Genomic DNA, 17192 nt, shown 5'->3' with positions numbered 1-17192 from the left:
GAAGTACAATAAATACCTTTTCATAGTTTTCTAAAAAAGTTGTGTTCTTCTTATTTTTAACTAAGGCTAGGGATTTATAGAGAGAATTGAATTCAATTAAAAAATGAGAAAAGGTTGGTTTGGAGGTTGCAAACTTTTGCTTATGAATAAAGTATTTACCAAATAAAATGAAAAAATTAACTAAATACTGAAGACTCCTGTTCTTCTTATTTTCATAATAACATATAACATCTTTAAGGGAGAAGCAGTATGACATGTTTACATGGGAGAAAATATAAGAACACAAGTCTGACCAAAATGTCATTGTTACATTACATGCAAAAAACAGATGATTTAAAGTTTCTTCAGTATGGCCACAGAAAACACAGGAGCTGTCCAAATCTATAAATTTTGAAATAATCCCCAGTCCAGAGCAAGTATGATGTAGCGAAGAAGGCGGGCGGATCTTCGTCTCAGAGCAGGCAAAACTCTCCGGTAAGGCATTTTGAACGGGCAAATTCCGTTAACGGCACGAGGTCGGTCCAAACGGCGTTTCCAAGCTAGCCACAGTGGGGACAGGTTCACTTCCTGTTTATAAAGTAAGAGCACTGACATCATTGTAACGGCTTTCTTTATGGTCAATTGCAACGGGTGCTTTATTTTGACACAGAAACCGGAAGTACAGTGCTCACTACGGCTGGTTTTACTAACGCCAGAGAAGTCCGACTTCGTCCGACTAAAATTGTAAATAGGTGTTATTTTGTCATTTTTTCAACACCATGGGGATACGAAGTAGTACTTTCTCGCCTGAAAATGTTTCAAATGTTGCTGAAGTTATATATTTACAGAGTTTAGAGCTTAAGTGAAATCAGCTTCAGGGCGGCTGATTTCGGCTCGGGCAGGAGCGAAATGCATTGTGGGTTATCATAGTACGCAGCAGTGTGAACGCTCTGCATACTGTATGATCGATTAGTATGTAGTATGGAGTATGGAAGTATGCAGTATGGAAGTATGTAGTATGGAGTATGTGGTTTCGAACACAGCCTTTATGGTTGCTCATACAGGAAGTTGTATTAGCTTTGATATAACTATGAATGTTTGAAATCTAAAATAATGGGATTGAAGTATATGAAGTGTATCACTGATGCATAGTGGTAGGAAATAGTGTATTTTTAAAAAAGCCCTCAGTATTGCCTATGTCACTCAATTTTTCAATTACCAAAAAAACATATGAATGATGGATGAAAAGAGGAGGTGCCTTGGACAATCAGGGGTAAGCAAGGAGTAATTTTGTGATCCAAAGCTTTTTCCTAATAGTAGACCATATCTAAGACTGTGGGCATGGGAGAAAACGAGGGCAGACATGGATGTCAGACAGGATGAATTGTATTCCATTTGTACCAAATTGGATTTTCAGCATGCTCATCAGATTTTGTCCACAAGAAGCTTGGCTATGTATGTTACACACCCAATAATACTAATGGAAATGAGGTAGTCCCATTCACCCACCTGGTCTATACTGCTCCTCTGGGCGAGTTCATGGATAGAGTGCTCAAATTGTGACTTAAACTTAAACAATCTTACAATATCCATCATTACCACTGCACCCAAATATATACAATAAGTCATTACTATTTTTAATGGTAATTTTTACTTATGAAGAGCTTTTTGCAGCCTTGCTAACGGGGAACAGTCTGCTCTTTGACAAGTTTAACTCAAATATATCACAATGTTTTTTCAGACAAGAGGCATACATTAGATTGGGAATTAATTCATAGGGGTTTGTTACATATAAAAGCTGGTCATCCACATATAAAGACAGAACACCTCAAAAACTTCCACCATAGATCTTTAGAGAGCACAAAGAATAAACCCAAGACTCACTGGCAGGAAGAAATAAAAGCACTGTCTTCTTATTCTTGCTCAGGAAACATAAGCAAGAGGGGACTGGTACAGCAGCTTGACCCAACCCATAAAATTTTCACGAAGGCCAAACATTCCAAGAGCAGCAAATAGAAAGTCCTGTTCAACTCAGCCTAAAGCCTTCTCGGCATCTGGAGAAGCAAGAACCTCTGCATTCTGAGGGCCAACCCAAGGGAGGATAAAATATTATAGAGCCTACACGGATGGGAAAACAAAAACCACAAAATGTTTATTTTTTTTGCCATTATTTGTTTGAAATCAGGCTGATGTGGAAAGGTTTCTAGTCTCCACATGCAATGGAGGGGTACTGTAATGAACTACCAAATTGGAGTAACTCTCCCATTAACCACATTGTGAATTTGGTAATATGATCAATGGGAGTATATATATTTTTTGTATCCATGTAGACATTTTTAAAGAATTCAGAGGTACATCTAAAAGGGCCATGGATTTTAATTTCATTGTGAATTCACTTTAAATTTTCTGTTGGTCAGTACCTAGTTCCTAGTTAGGTGCATACAGATTTCATTAAGGAATTGTGTTTAGAGTAATTGAATTGTGCTGAATGCTAAATTGGGTTGTTACTATAGGACCACAGGATAGTTCAGGCTATAGTCGATCTTGGACTCTTGCTTCCAAAAGCAATACGCAAAGTGATCCTTTGGCTGCTTCATCTTTTACATCAAGAAGAAGCTCCATTTGTTGAAATGTGGTTAGTCTTTCAACTAGCCATGGTTTCGGAGTCAGTTTGTCTCCTCTCCCATCTCATGGTGCAGGCTTTCAGTACTTGTTGTCTCTAAACATATGGCCACAGTGTTTTGCTACAGCTTCTTGCAAAGTGTGGACATTTCTGACCTGAGGTCTATTTGGAAAGCCTCACGGGAGAGCTGAAGCTCCTCATGAAGTTGTTGACTTAACTGTCTGTCACTTTTCGTGCTTGCAAGTTCATTTCTTTCTGGTCTCCAGAGCTCTGTGTTTGCTCAAGGTTATGTTGTGTGAAAGGTGAACTGTATCACATCAAAATAATACAGCTATAGTTGTAGAAGTGTGGGGTTTAAGCAAAGGATCTATCATGGTCCACGTTCGCTCCAAACCATCATACCATCATACCGACCCGTCATTCATGCTTGCTTGTGTGACCCCAGGATTGGCCATTGCTAATAGGTTTGCAGATGGAGGAGCTTTATTATGCTCTTTATGAGTTTTTAACTTACTCAGTGCTGGTAATGAACATGCTGTGTCGGTATGGATGTGTGTGTGTGTGTGTGTGTGTGTGTGTGTGTGTGTGTGTGTGTGTGTGTGTGTGTGTGTGTGTGTGTTTGTGATGAATATGAGCGAGGTGAGTGCAGGTTTGGAACAGAAGGTTTTCTGCGGGGGTGGTAGTACACTGACAAGAGGCCTTGGGAAAGAGGGCTGGAGAGATAAAGGGAAAGGGTGAGAGAACATGATGGAGGGATCGTGAGAGTAGGATAGAGAGAAAGTGTTTTAGGTAGAAAGAGAGATAAATGGATAGAAAGACAGAGGGAGACAAAGTGATAGAGGTGGAATGAGGACAACAGGAGTTGTTTTATTGTGTGTGGGCAGATGGACTGATGATAAAAAAAGAGCAAATTAGTAAGACAGAATTAATGAAAGAGAAAGAAGTAGATAAGACACACACACTGAGTGCATTATTGATGATGCATTAGTGCTGCTATATTGGTCACAGATCGCCATAGTGGTTATTTAGAGCCACTCTATCTTTGCTGACTACCAAGTACAGGGAGGCTTATATGAAGGAAGTATCCCCTTGAGCCTCTACGCTTGTCTGTGCCCTCATGCAAATTCGTATTAGTGTTTCTTTTGTTGTATTAGTGCACATTTGAACCAGTTGACGGAAAGTGGTTGTCTTTATAAGTCCGCCGTGCAGCTGGAGCACAGCTGCAGCAACGTCAAAACAAGGACAGGAAAGAAGAGTTTTGAACCACTGAACTTCTTGAGTAATGATGAATTTAACCCCCTTCAATTGCTAGTGGTTGTGGAGGGCAACGGGGACTGAAGGGAAGAGCAAACTTAAACAAAAGCTAGCAAGAGAGGAGACCGAGACGAAGGGAGCAACAGAAGGAGATGGTGGGTGGGAGTAAAAGGAGGGTACAGGATGACAGGATTTAGAGTGCCTGAGGATAGCAGGTGAGGAGGAAATAAAAGTGTTTGTGAATGTGGGGAGGAGGTAAAGGACAACTCTGTGATGGAAGGATTAAGATGAGAAGGATATAGAGGAGGAGAGGGACTTTGTGATTAGAGAAAAGTATGAAAGAGAGCTGTTAGGAGGTAAAAGCTGGGGAGGAGCATTAAGAAGTTTTGGAGCTATAAATATAAGAAATTGAGAAAAGCGAAGGATTTGAGAGCACAGAGTTGAAGAAGACCACAGAAGCAAGAAAGGAGTCTGAAGATGCTGAAGACATGCAGTTTGGAATTGGGAAGGAGGGCAAAAAAGGGGTGAATCCTACAAAATCCATTTCTCCCTGAAATATAATATGACATTTATGATGTGTACAAATCTGGAGCCTCTTACCAGCGCTTCAGGCAAAACCCTCCCAAATGTTCAGCATTAATCAGGAGAGTGAGCTTAACGACTCAAGGTGCTTAAGAAGACTGGCTTCTTGCTCGAAAAGCAGATTTGAGGGTTCTGTTCCCGTACAGTTTGGTATGTTAAAACATTTTTTACAGAATTAAAGAGAAATACCTTAACTTTACTGTACAAGCAGAGTTTCTTGATATTGTAAAAGACAAATTCATTTTTTCCCTTCTTTTTGTTGAAGAATGACCTTCACTCATGACTACCCACTATTTGCTTACTAACATTTTAGTGAGAATTTCTGACTTCCATATTTCCCCACTGTCAGCCTCATCGTAATGTATATTTACTTGCCTTTTAAGCCAGTGTATGCACCTTTTACTGTTATGGTAATGAAACTAAAAACATGGGTCTTGTCTGACCGTTTTTATTCATTGACAACATCACATGAATATAATGTTACTGAATAGCTGACCCTCAGATGCTGAACCTTCCCACTGTCACCTACATGTACCAGGCTAACAGCCTTCAAGGTATCAAGGCTTTTAACTGCACTGCTATACAATTACAGTACAGCATATGTTGTACAAAAGTATGTATACTAGATTGCAGGCTGCAAACCTGTATACTGTTCTGACATGTCAAAACTAACTGTCAGAAAATTGCCCATCGTTAAGGACAACAGCATACAATATTCTCTGCAAAATGGATGCCAATCTGTATGATTTGTTTTATCTGTTATATAAAAATTCAAAAGCATCAGAATGATTCTTAAAGTAAATGTCAGATCATTCTTAATTAAACATGTCTCCCTGTGTGTGACACTTTCACTTCCACAGACAAACCTATACAGTCTTTATCAAGGCCATCTGAGCTTTGGCAAGTTTACTTGGATTAAATGTCACACAGGGTGTTATATTGAGCAATGGAGAATAGAGGTGGAGAGGATAGGGCCAGAGAGCAGGGAAACTGAGTAGCGTGTTGCTTAGGGAAATGGCAGCATGAAGAGAGGGATTTACAAGAGAGGAAAGGGTGCAGAGAGATAGGAAGAATTGAGTAGCAAAAAGGTGGGGGATGGAAATAAATGAGGAGAGAAAGGGAAATTGGGAGAGAGTGAACAAGGGTATGGCAAAAGAGTAATGGAGAGGAGGAGAGAGCAATGGATAGGTGGAACAAAACTATAAAGCAGAACGGCAGAACAAAGAGAATGGGGTTAAGGTGGTTATATTAAGGGGAAGAGGGGAAGAGCCATGGAGAAAGAAGTCAGGGATAAGGAGATAAAAGTGAGAGGCGGGTTAAATTGTGTAGGGAGTGAGAATGTGAAAGTTAAAAAGTTGACAAAGACAGGAGGATTACTGGAACATTTAGAGCTGCAGAGCAACAAGATATTTTTCATGCTGTGTTGATGTGGAGGAGAGCGAAATGAAATGCAAAAAAAAAAAAAGCTGTCAAGGCTACACACAGGTACAGTACACTGAATGAACAACTTTTGAAAGGTAAAATGCTATCAACCTAATTTACCTCAAAGGTAAAGTAGGATTTTCCTAAAAAAACAAAATATGGACTTGATGTTTTGATGTTTTTGTGTAGTTGGGACGTTTCTGGGTGCGGAGTTGGTGTGTTTTCCACAGCTAATGACAGAGTGCAGGTGAAGTTGGCCGTGTGGCACTGTGGGCTGCGTAAAACATAGTGACTAGACGCCCTCACGCTGGGAGAAATGGCACATACACACTTAGAAGCGAAGAAAAGGAGATACAGTCTGAGTGACGCGCTGGAGCGCCAGCTGGGCCACACCCGGCCGTGCCTGGCAACGGGAGCCACGTTGAACAGCAGTTGAATATGGGTCAGTCCTGAAAACTGCTGTTTGGGGCAGGTGTGTGCGCAGTTGAGCCTGAGAAGAGGGGCCCAAATTGAATGTTGTGTTTACAAACTGAAACGAACAAACCTACAGACTCTACCTTTAAATCTTAGATATTAGATATACTCTAACATCTGGCTTTCAGCCAGTAGCTCTACTGTTAATCGAGGCAAACCTGGCCAGCTTGGAGCTGAGTCAGCTGTGGTTTGCAAACAGGCTAGGCCAAAACCAGCCAAGAGCTGACATGAAGAAGCTGACACGAAGGGAGAAACAAGAAAGAAAAATGGTGCACTCTATTGTTCGCCCTTTACTTTGCTAGATTCACACTTACGGACTTAATCTAAATGTGCCTTAGATTAATTGGATATCTCCAAATTGTGTTCAGCTTGCTGGCTAATGAACGGAAACACAAAACAAATCCTCTACCTACCCAAAGCAGGTTCATTTGAGTGGGAGGAAAGCCCTTGATATCTATAGTACAGTAGCTATCTCTAAAGGAGGGAAACGGGTTGAATTCCATCTACATAAGGTGAGGGGGAAAGGTAGAGAGCAGATGACCTTGGCACAGCTTCGTGTGACACTGTGACAAAGGACTGGGGTGCTGCTGAACTACGACTACAAATTCTCCTGGCTTCTCGCCTCCTTAACGATGGAGCAAATTAATTAACACACCTATTATGAAAGTGAGGGGAGGGAGAGAGAGAGAGGGTGGAGAGTAAAAAAAGTAGGAGAATGAAAGATGTTTCCGGCACAAATCAGGTGACCTGGGAGATTTCTCCATTAAATACACAGGCGCAATGAACTGGAATCTCAGGCATCCTGTCATGCAGATACACAGACACACACATAACTCAAGTACGCTCAATTAGATAAAGTATTACCAAGGTAACAAGGCTTTTTGCCTGCAAACAACCTGTTTCTAATAGTATTTCCATGACCAAGCCTCAGCCGTATGTGCTGCAGGTTATAAGGACCCATAGTTACATTTTGTTGTTAGATGACACCTGGTGGTTGTATTAATAATGACAAGAGCAAAGGGAAAAGTACAGTAGTGCGGAGAGGGACGGACTCTGCAACACGAGGCAGTTTAGGTGAATGAATGGAAATATATGAGTCAGGAGAACTTTGTTCAGTGTTTACAAGAAACCATCGGCTTTTATTGTAACCATGGCAACAAGGATCCTCTAATGTTGCTTCTTTAACCCAAGTAATTGTATTTTCTTTACATTCCCAAGTAGTTTTTGTGTCTAAATATAACCAAGCCATGACTATTATGGTAACCATGGTGTTGAGTGTGAGTATGCTGCTATCGATACAGCCCTCTGACAACAGAGGTCCACTTCGCCTGCTGCTGTAGGGGAGCTATTTCAGGAGACAGTCCTGTGGGTCGTCTCTGTGGGTTGGGGGAGAAAAAAAAAACAACCTTTATGGTTGGTTAGGTTGGAGGGCTTGTTGCCAAAAACAAGTCCTCCAACCTCAACACATATGTGTTGTATGCAAAATATTCAGAATGTGCTCTTGAAATGTATGCATTTTTTCTGCATCCAAATCTGCAATACACTGAAGTACTGCACAAGGATTGTCAGTGATGATCCAGTGTATTAGGTTTATCTATGTTGTATCAACATTCCTCCTTCGCAGCGAACCTGGTGCAGTAAACAGACACGATTTTTCTGCTGACCTACAATATCTACACACATACACAGATAGACAAAAAAATTGATTACTATTCCTTATACCTTGAAACCACCTGAACATTACAGTATGAGTGAGCCCATATGATAAACATTAGAGGTGCTCTCATATTTGTCCCTATCATACGACGCCAGCTTGCTCTGTTCTGCTGTGACCATTAATTCTGCATCCACCCCCTCTCCCTCTAATACACACACATGCACACACATATGGCCCTTTTCCACTATCACTACTCGACTCAACCTGTTTTTTTGCTTTTCCACTAGGGATGGTATCTGGTACTTGGTTATTTTTTTTGGTAATGCCTCAGGCGAGGTTCCAAGCGAGTCGTGCCAATACTTAAACGTGACTGACGTTGGCCAGAGTATCGTCTGACACAAGAACCCCGCTATTTTTAAAAACACAACGGCAACAGCGACCACTGGTCTGTACTGCGATTGTTGTTATTCTTACACACAAGGTAAATTGCTGCTGTGTGTAAGACCACAGCATGGATCCAAAAAAACGTAGCAGCCATGCTATTACGACCCCGCCCACGTTAAGGAGGTGCTATTTAGTACTCAATTGTAATGGAAACTGACCAAAACCGAGTCGAGCCGAATAGTGCTGTAACTGTGGAATGGAAAAGGGCCAATACACACACATACAGACACATACACACATTAATTCAATTCTGTCCTCCCAAGTGTCAAAACGCACTCCCTTTCAGCACTCACATCACTGCTGTAAATAACAGCCTGTTTGTGTGTGTGTGTGTGTGTGTGTGTGTGTGTGTGGACACTTCACACTGCAGGACGATAACCTCACCCGTTCATCACCATCATCACTCAGCGCAGCCGCCACCTTGCTTTCATCATCACATTGAGACAGCAACACTTCGGTCCAGCCTTGTCACAAATCAGCAATACATCACCCATGTGTGTGTGTGTGTGTGTGTGTGTGTGTGTTCCTCCATAGTCATTATCCTTGTCGGTCTGTCAGTATCCCTGTCACATTACTGTCATCAGTTGCAACCTCAACAACAGGTGTGAGAGTTGGTTTGAGGGACAGTGCAGTTTATCCCCCATTGGATTTCAAAAATTCTTCAGTGTCCTGTTTGGAGTCATTTCTAAATGTAGGGGTTAAAAATTACAACGCAAGTGTGACAGAAAAAGTGTAGACCCAGAGTCAGATGGAGATGAATTTGGCAAAGCTCCTAGATGCTTTACCTAAAAAAATAAATAAATAAAACAAAGGGGCAGTAATGATGGCAAGCTCAAAACTGTCAGTTGAACTGAATTAGAAAAAAAAAAAAGATGGACCTCCTCAGTCCATGATGCCCTCCTCCTCTAGCATTAAATCATTCTTACAATCATTCCTTGACTCATGCTGAATGAGGATCCTGAAAAGGAGCTCACTTAATTACTAAGTCTTTACAGAGTGTGGGGACATAATAACTCAACACTGCATGATGTGCTATCCTCATTTGCTCTTTTAATAGGGAAATTGAGCTGTGTTTTGTATATTCAACAATGTGCCTTTTCTGCCTGAATGACATTATCTGATTTTATGTAGTTACTGGAATGACTGAGCTGTAAGATTTATTCCTTTAAAAAGTTTAAAATTAAAATAAAAATACTCTCTATCCAGGCCAACTGGATTGTAAAAAACTTGTGAAAACTAATTAATGTCGTTATTAAAAATCAGTTTGATTGGACCTTTGCCCTAATGAAAAAGAGGTCTGTATTGCAATGGTTCTCAAAAGGGGCTGACAAAACGGTTCTAGCTTGGCTAGTTGCATGACTCTCTGGGTGGCAAAGTTTATCAGCCATTTCACTCCAGACAGAAATATTTCAAACACTACAGAATGGATTTACATCAAACTTGGTACATTTAACATCATTATATTCAGAAGATGAATCCTACACACTTTGTCAATCTGTTAACTAGCAACAGTTCAAAGTTTGGACTTTTTTTTGATGGATTGGCACAATTGTTACTCATAGCCTGTGGTTCTCTCTCTCTCTCTCTTTCTTTCTTTCTTTCTTTCTTTCTTTCTTTCTTTCTTTCTTTCTTTCTTTAGGACTAGCTAAACCACAGTGGTGAACAGAGTAAACATGACCTATAGCATTAGCATGTTAACATGAACTTTTTGAGCTTGACTGCATGATGTTGGCATACAGCTCAAGGTATTTCTGTGTTTAACATAGTCCCATGAAGGTGCAATGTAAATAAGAGTTAACTTCTGGTTCATGTTGTTAAAAGCAGACTTGGCAGCTAACATTGTGGCTCAGTACTGTATGTCATAGTAAAAAGGAAGCTGGTGGTAAAGCCCCAGGAAGACCCGGCTAGCCACATATTGACTTATTAGCCCCATTATTATCCTTTCATCTCACATGTTTTTGTTTTGTTTTTTTGAATGTTGTTTGCCTGTTATGGAAACTGTTTAATGATGTTTTAGATTCTTTGATGCCTTGCATCAAGGTTAAATATCAAAGAGTCTGTGTTGGAGATGGTGCTACAGTATGTAATGTTATGTACTGTATTTAGCAGACTTAGAATTGCAAGACGAAAGAGTGGAAGATAATTTATGTATAGTAGATGCAGCTTTTTATTTCAGTGCCCAACAGTTTAAAAGATGTCGGAAATTGATTACTGAAGAATTGCTCTTACAGGGACAACAAAAGACTATATGTAAATATGTAAAGGCTAGCAAAAAAAAGAAAAAGAATATATATACCTACTATATTGGAATGACCTAAGAGAGTAAAAATCTGGAATGGATTTATCAGTTATTTTTGCTCCCTTGTGACAATAGGCTTCCCTCGTTTTTCTTCTGCCTCCGGCATTGCTCATCCATCCCAAGAGGTTATTTGGCAGTAAGCAGACAAACAAGTTATTTATTACCTCTTTATCAACGTAAACAAGCAGGGAAATGAAAACCAAACACTTGACCATCGAAAGACGTTTGATCAATACTTCCTGACCAAACAATAAGGGGTCTCTGCATTTGGATTCTGTGCTGTTTAAAATGATGGCATCTGTTGATGCTGTTTTTGTCATGGAAGAAATGGTCTTGAAGCAAATTTAGTTCTTCTGCCCACACACTGTGTGTGTATGTGTGGGTTCGTGTATGTGTATGTGGCCATGTGTGTGCCTGCCCTTGGGGCGTCTGTGTAAAGCAAGATTCAGTGCTTTTATTTCCTGGTTGATTTATGTTGTGACGTTTGCCTTTGCGCTCACAATCACATTACTGGAAAGGAGGCAGAGACAGGATTGTACACTTTGTGTGTGTATGTGCGTATGTTCGTGTCTGTCTTTGTGAATCAACATGAAGTGATGTTCAGAAATAAGGGCCAGGGAACAGCAGACATATACTTGTCCCCTATTCCCCCTCTATCTTATTCAGTTTTCCCTCTCATACTCATTTGGTGTACATGAATTCCTTTTCCATAATATGAAGTTAACATAAATATTTGTCCATTTGGGTGCATGGCCACATTCCAATAAAGAATGACTACACAGTTATTCAAAAATGATCGGTTTGTAAATGGACTTACAGTAAAGGGCTTATTTATATAATTTGTCTTAGCTTCAGGCATACAATGGTGGTTAGATCACATTTGAAGGATCACTGTAATCGGCTTCATGAGGGAGACTTCTATCTATTCTTTCTATCATATTGTCTGTTTGGCTCTCAGTCTCACCTACAGCTTTTCATATCTGCTTTTCCATCTGTGTCTGCTTGCTCACTTTGCCTCAGTTAAAGTGTGTGGCTTTCTGATGAATCACTGCACATGTGCAACAGCTAACAAAGAGAGATGTAAGTAAAGAGGATGATCATGGAAGAGACAAAGATGAATATCACTGTTTAAAAGCTGCAATATGGCAAATGTTATTCCTTTAATATTAGGTTGTGTCTCTTGTGGTCACCAGACCCAATAAAACTGATTTCCTGCTGGGAAATTTCAAAGCAAGAAAGTGTGAGGAAAGGTACTATAGCAACTTTATTGTGAAAGCCAGAATAAAGGAGAAATTATAGTGTACTTTTCTGCTCATCTTTTTTTTAAATTCTATTATTTTATCTAATTTTGATATTCATAACATATTAAGCCTGAACTCCTGTGAAGTAATAAAAATACTCATATCCCACTGAACTTCCTCTACTAGGTATGGGTTGAAGGCTGTACAATACAAGCCTTTTGTCTCCTCTGCTATGCATTTGTCCTCTAGACATACACAACCTAACATTGTCCTCCTGTGCCACAGAGCTAGTTAAAATGTGTACAAATCCTTCCCCAGCAGTGTCACCTTCAAGCTGATTGGGACCCCATTCATAATTTATCTCTTTAATGGAATAGTTAATGAGTCTTAGTGTTTTACTCTGTATCGCTTTGTCCAGGCCTGTTTGTCTCTCCTCATCTATACTGCATGATTAAAAAAACAACCAAGAATCAATCAGTGAGATGGTATTTACAGTTGCCAGATGCTGATAGATCAAATTATCGAAGGATGCATATTTCATGAGGCCTTATGATGAAGAGAGACAGTTAGCATACTGTTCCTAAATGACTTCAAACAGCAGCTAGTTTTGGATTCGGTATGTAGGTGTATAGGCTGCGTTGAAATGAAATGTCCCACAGGAGTAAAATTTGATCAACAGCTCAATTGAAATAGGGTAGAGAAAGAACAGTTTCAGGAAAATACTGTCCACAAATTGTTTTAGACAATTTAATTACCATACAGTAACCTGCACAGGGCATAAGCTACACATTTCTTCAGCTAATTAAGCTGGAAAGTAGGTTTCTCAGACACAAATTAGAATACCAATCTTATCACATTAAAGTGATATATACTTTTTACAGGATGATTTTATCTGCACTTTGCACCACCAGGGTGGCATATTTCCCCCTAGTTTGGTCTCTGTGGGAATTCAGACCATAACCTTGGTGGTATTAGCACCAGACACTGCTCATTGAACTATACAAGACCAATTACAGCAACAGTCTTCTAAATGTGGTACAAAACAGCCCTCAGCCAATGTAGCCTGCCTGGTTATTAATGGAATTTGCAACCTGTGCCTCATATATACACGCACGCACGCACGCACGCACGCACACACACACAATACGTTGTGCAGCTTATTTTCTGGTCAGTGAAATACAGTTAGCAGTGCTTCACTGCACTGACTTACACAATTAGTGGTCCAGTGGATTCAGGGGATAAACTGAGTTGAAATGAGAGACTAAAAGGGTAGAAAGAGAGAAAAAGATAACACATGGTTAATTGTGTGTAACAGACACAAGCGAAGACCAAATCTCTACCAGCCAGTCAACAACCCACACTGCCTTATCCTACTGTCTCACTCACACTACAGTTTGATAATTGTTTTATGACTAATTCAGTATTAACTAGCGGGAACTTTATCTGCCACTACGGATTCTGGCACTCATCAGTCTTCTCTTCCATTTCCCTTTGTGCAGCAAAATTGGCAGTTTCAGTGTGCCCTTGGGCTGACTCTGACCTAAGAAAAAACACTTGTGTCAACCTATTTCTCCCTCACATCTATTCTTTCTAAAACTGGGTCCCAATATGGGCTATATTTGTAAAGCCCACATTTCTAGTCTTACAGTACCACATTAAAACAATGGTTCTTCTTCAATGCAGCTTTCTCTTTCACAAATTGTCGAACCTTGTGGGTATATCTCTTGAAGCCAGTCAGTTGTTTAAAGGGATATTTGTGTTCAGGTGGTCAGTGTTAAATGCACCACTTAAATTCGACCAATGAGAACACTCACTGAAGGACATTGGAAATACAGCCTGAGCATAAACCTTGCTCTTTGATCTGTTATCGGCTGGACTATGTTGTTAATTAGATGAGCATTGGCTCCATGTTGAATGAAATGCCAATCTTCATATTGTAAACTCTGGTATCATTCTTTCTTACACTTAAGCTGTCTATCAATGTCTTGATTATGCCTGATTTATTTAACAATGTGGCATAGAACTCGGCGAGCCAAAACTACAGTATGTTGAGGTTGCTATCAAGCTAGACCAACTGACTCCGATCCTAGGCCCTCTGAAGAACTTATCCTTGTGGCTGCATGCACTTGGTCCAGGTTTAGGCTACTACATATTACTACAGTATACTATATTTCCTTCACCACGCTGTTTTTATTCCAGAAGTCCTCTAATACTGACTAATGGCTTTCCTCTTTCCCATTCTGCTTCTCTCCTTTTCTAAAAGGTGCCATCTTCGATGAGTCAGCACGGAAAGATGACGAGGTGTTTCGCCTTGCTGTGGCAGATCTCAATTTGAACAACGAGATCTTGGAGACGGAGAAGATCACCATTTCTGTGGAGTTCGTTGACGGAAACAACCCCTTCCAGGCTGTGCAAGAAGGTAGGGTGATGACACTGCATTGCCTTTCATAGTTGTGCCTAAAAGCAACAGCACCAGATGCATCAGTCTCAAAATCAAATTGACATGAAAGTATGTTCAAAAATGGAGGATATTAATTTGCTTCGGGGCATGATTGTTTTCTGACCCATACAACTAAAATGAAAAGAACTCTTACAATATTAATCCCCTCACAAATTCCAAATTTCACTTTTGCCTAAAAATTCAGCAATTAAGATGTTTATTGCTCAAACCTTTTTTGGGCACAGCTTTATGGTTTGTCCATCGTGTCAGATGTCCCTGAAGAGTCTACTTCTCATACTTTAGGTACTTTGAGTTATCCAGTATTCAGGCTGTCCCACAATCCTGGCTCTACTTTTTGTTGACAGCCATAATAAACTGAGTACAGTGAGGCATGGGGAAATAATTCATGTTGAAACACGGCATCAAAAAATTTGGCACTAATTCATTTTCTGTCTTTAATGTTCCCTAGTTTTTCATGCATGGGCTGCATGTCCTCTGAGTCGACCTGTATTACATAGTCAGCAGAGGATGGTGCTGTATATTATTCAGAGTCCCTTGCCTTTGCATTTTGGTTTATGTTGATGTTGACAGTCAATTTATTTACTTGACTTTGGAATTTTACGTAGATTTGAATATGCCAAAGCAGTCCTATCAAAGAGTTACATAATGTTGCTGCTTATTCACAACCACAACCAACAGGATTGATTTTAAATTGAGCTTTTACTGTGAAAGAGTGCTGTGTTACAAAGCTTCATGAGGTCAAAAACCTTTTAGTAATGCTCTTGTTCAACAAATATTTGTGATATCCTTATCTGACTAATTCAGCAAAAGACCTGCAGGTGTAGAGGTGCAGCATTACACAGTACACAGAAGAATCAGTGTTGTTACACATATTTAATAAATCAGGTCAGCAGTTCATTTAAGGACTACGGGTGTCTCATGCTATTTCATTAAATCCTTTTTACATTTTTCACTCACATTAACAGGACAGTGAACACATTCACTAATATTATTTACCTACAGTATTTCAGCAAGTCCGATATGCAATAGCAAATTATGTTTGCCATTTTCATGCAAGTTTGTAGTTAATGTCTTATAGATACAGTACATTCTTCTCGGCAGATCCTCTCGAACTCTGTCAGGTTGGGAGGGGACCGTTAGCGGACAGTAATTTTCAGTTTTCATCAGAAATATTACATTGGGTTCAGGACAGAGCTCTGGCATGGCCACTGCATTGTAATGGCTTTATGCTTAGTGTCAAGCCTGGTTTCCTCCTGACATGACATATGAAATTGAGGCAAAACGGTTCCATCTTGGCTTCATCAGACCAGAGAATCATGTTTCTCACAGTCTGACAGTCCTTTCAGTTCATTTTTTCTTTTTTTTTTTAAACTATAAGCAGGCTTCACGTGTCTCCCACTGAGAAAAGGCTTCCATCTGGCCACCAGATTGGTGGGGAGTTACAGTGATGGTTGTCCTTCTGGAATCTCCCCGCAGGATCTCTGCAGCGCAGCCAGGGTGACCATCAGGTTCTTGGTCATATTCCTTACCAAGGCCCTTCTCCCCTGATAGGTCAAATTGGTTTGATGGCTAGTTGTAGGAAGAGTCCTGGTTGTTCCACACTTATTCCAAGAATTATGAAGACCACTGTGGTCTTGGGAACTTTTGGTGCAGAAGATATATTTATAGCTTACCACAAATGAATTGAAAAAGTTTTTTTCTTTTTCTTGTGGGGGGGGGGGTTAAAGTATTTTTTCTGGCTTTTATGCCTTTTATTCCGACAGGACACTCTGAGAGAAAATGAGGAGGGGGAGATGTTGAATGACACGCAGCAAAGAGACGCCGGGTGGAATCGGACCCTCTTTTTTAATGCACCAGGCAGGAACGCGTTTTTCAAAAATTCCTTTAAAAAACAAATGAATATAAACTTTCCATTTAAGGTTTTCAGTCATGAGAACATCTTTATTTGTTGGTTTATTTGCTCTGAGAATATTTGTTTAGCTGTAAGTTGCAGTCTTACAGTACTTGCTACCAGCACACACGGAAAAAGGGAGCATTTATGTTTAGGTGGTCCTGGGAGGTACTGATATAACAGTGATCAGATTTTTGTGCAGTAGGGTAGGCACTGACACACAGCATCCATGACTTAGAGCATGCAATACAGTAGAAACATGTAGCTGGATTCGATACAACATGCACATTTAGATCGGCATCACCAATTGGTCCACTTGCCCCAATTCACCATATTTTGTGAATGAAAGAAAAATAGCGTTGTTTGAAGTACAAATTATTTTTTATTCAAAACAAGCTTGTGTGGGTCTGTTTTGCACTAGAAGACGTTATACTGAAAGTCATTGTGAGGTAATGGCAATGGTCAACAATGATTAGATGTTAATTGATCAAGTTGTGGATAGAACAAGACCTTGCTTCTTGTTCAAACACAGCAGACAATAAATCTTATCGTACATATGGCAAATTTCAGTGACACATTAACTTTATCACTGTCACCATTTTGGGGCTGACATATTGGATATTGCAAAATGTGGCAATGCATCGGAATAACACTCATATTGGCATTGCTTGCATGGGTAATGATTCATCTGACAAAACAGAAGATGTGTCACACACATTCTTCGCAACTAGAGTGAGTGAATGGCTAATTAGGGCATTTGTTTTTGTGCTTGATAGTCATCCAAGAGCTTTGTGAAGTATGTGAAAACCTAGCGAATTATCATTTTCTTGATGTTGTGTGAGAAATGCCAATGGTTTTCTTCAGA

General features: G+C 40.0%; 1 protein-coding gene across 4 annotated transcripts in view; it reads left to right on the top strand.

The window, feature by feature from the left end:
- The window catches only part of grid2 (glutamate receptor, ionotropic, delta 2), a 506792-nt gene that overhangs the window by 75987 nt on the left and 413613 nt on the right, over positions 1-17192 (top strand). For all 4 annotated transcript variants that reach the window (XR_015036585.1, XR_015036586.1, XM_085786556.1 and 1 more), the window contains exon 2: positions 14239-14394. Coding sequence is in view for 2 of the 4 variants with exons in the window: in XM_085786556.1 (XP_085642682.1) it covers positions 14239-14394 (156 nt within the window). In the remaining 2 variants the exon portion in view is untranslated. The remainder of the gene's footprint in view (positions 1-14238; positions 14395-17192) is intronic.

Source organism: Trachurus japonicus, chromosome 9 (genome assembly GCF_045865225.1).
Source record: "Trachurus japonicus isolate A0001 chromosome 9, Traja_1.0".
NCBI classification, from domain to species: Eukaryota; Metazoa; Chordata; class Actinopteri; order Carangiformes; family Carangidae; genus Trachurus; species Trachurus japonicus.
Note: the sequence above shows the minus strand (reverse complement) of the source record. Positions and strands in the feature narration are given on the sequence as shown.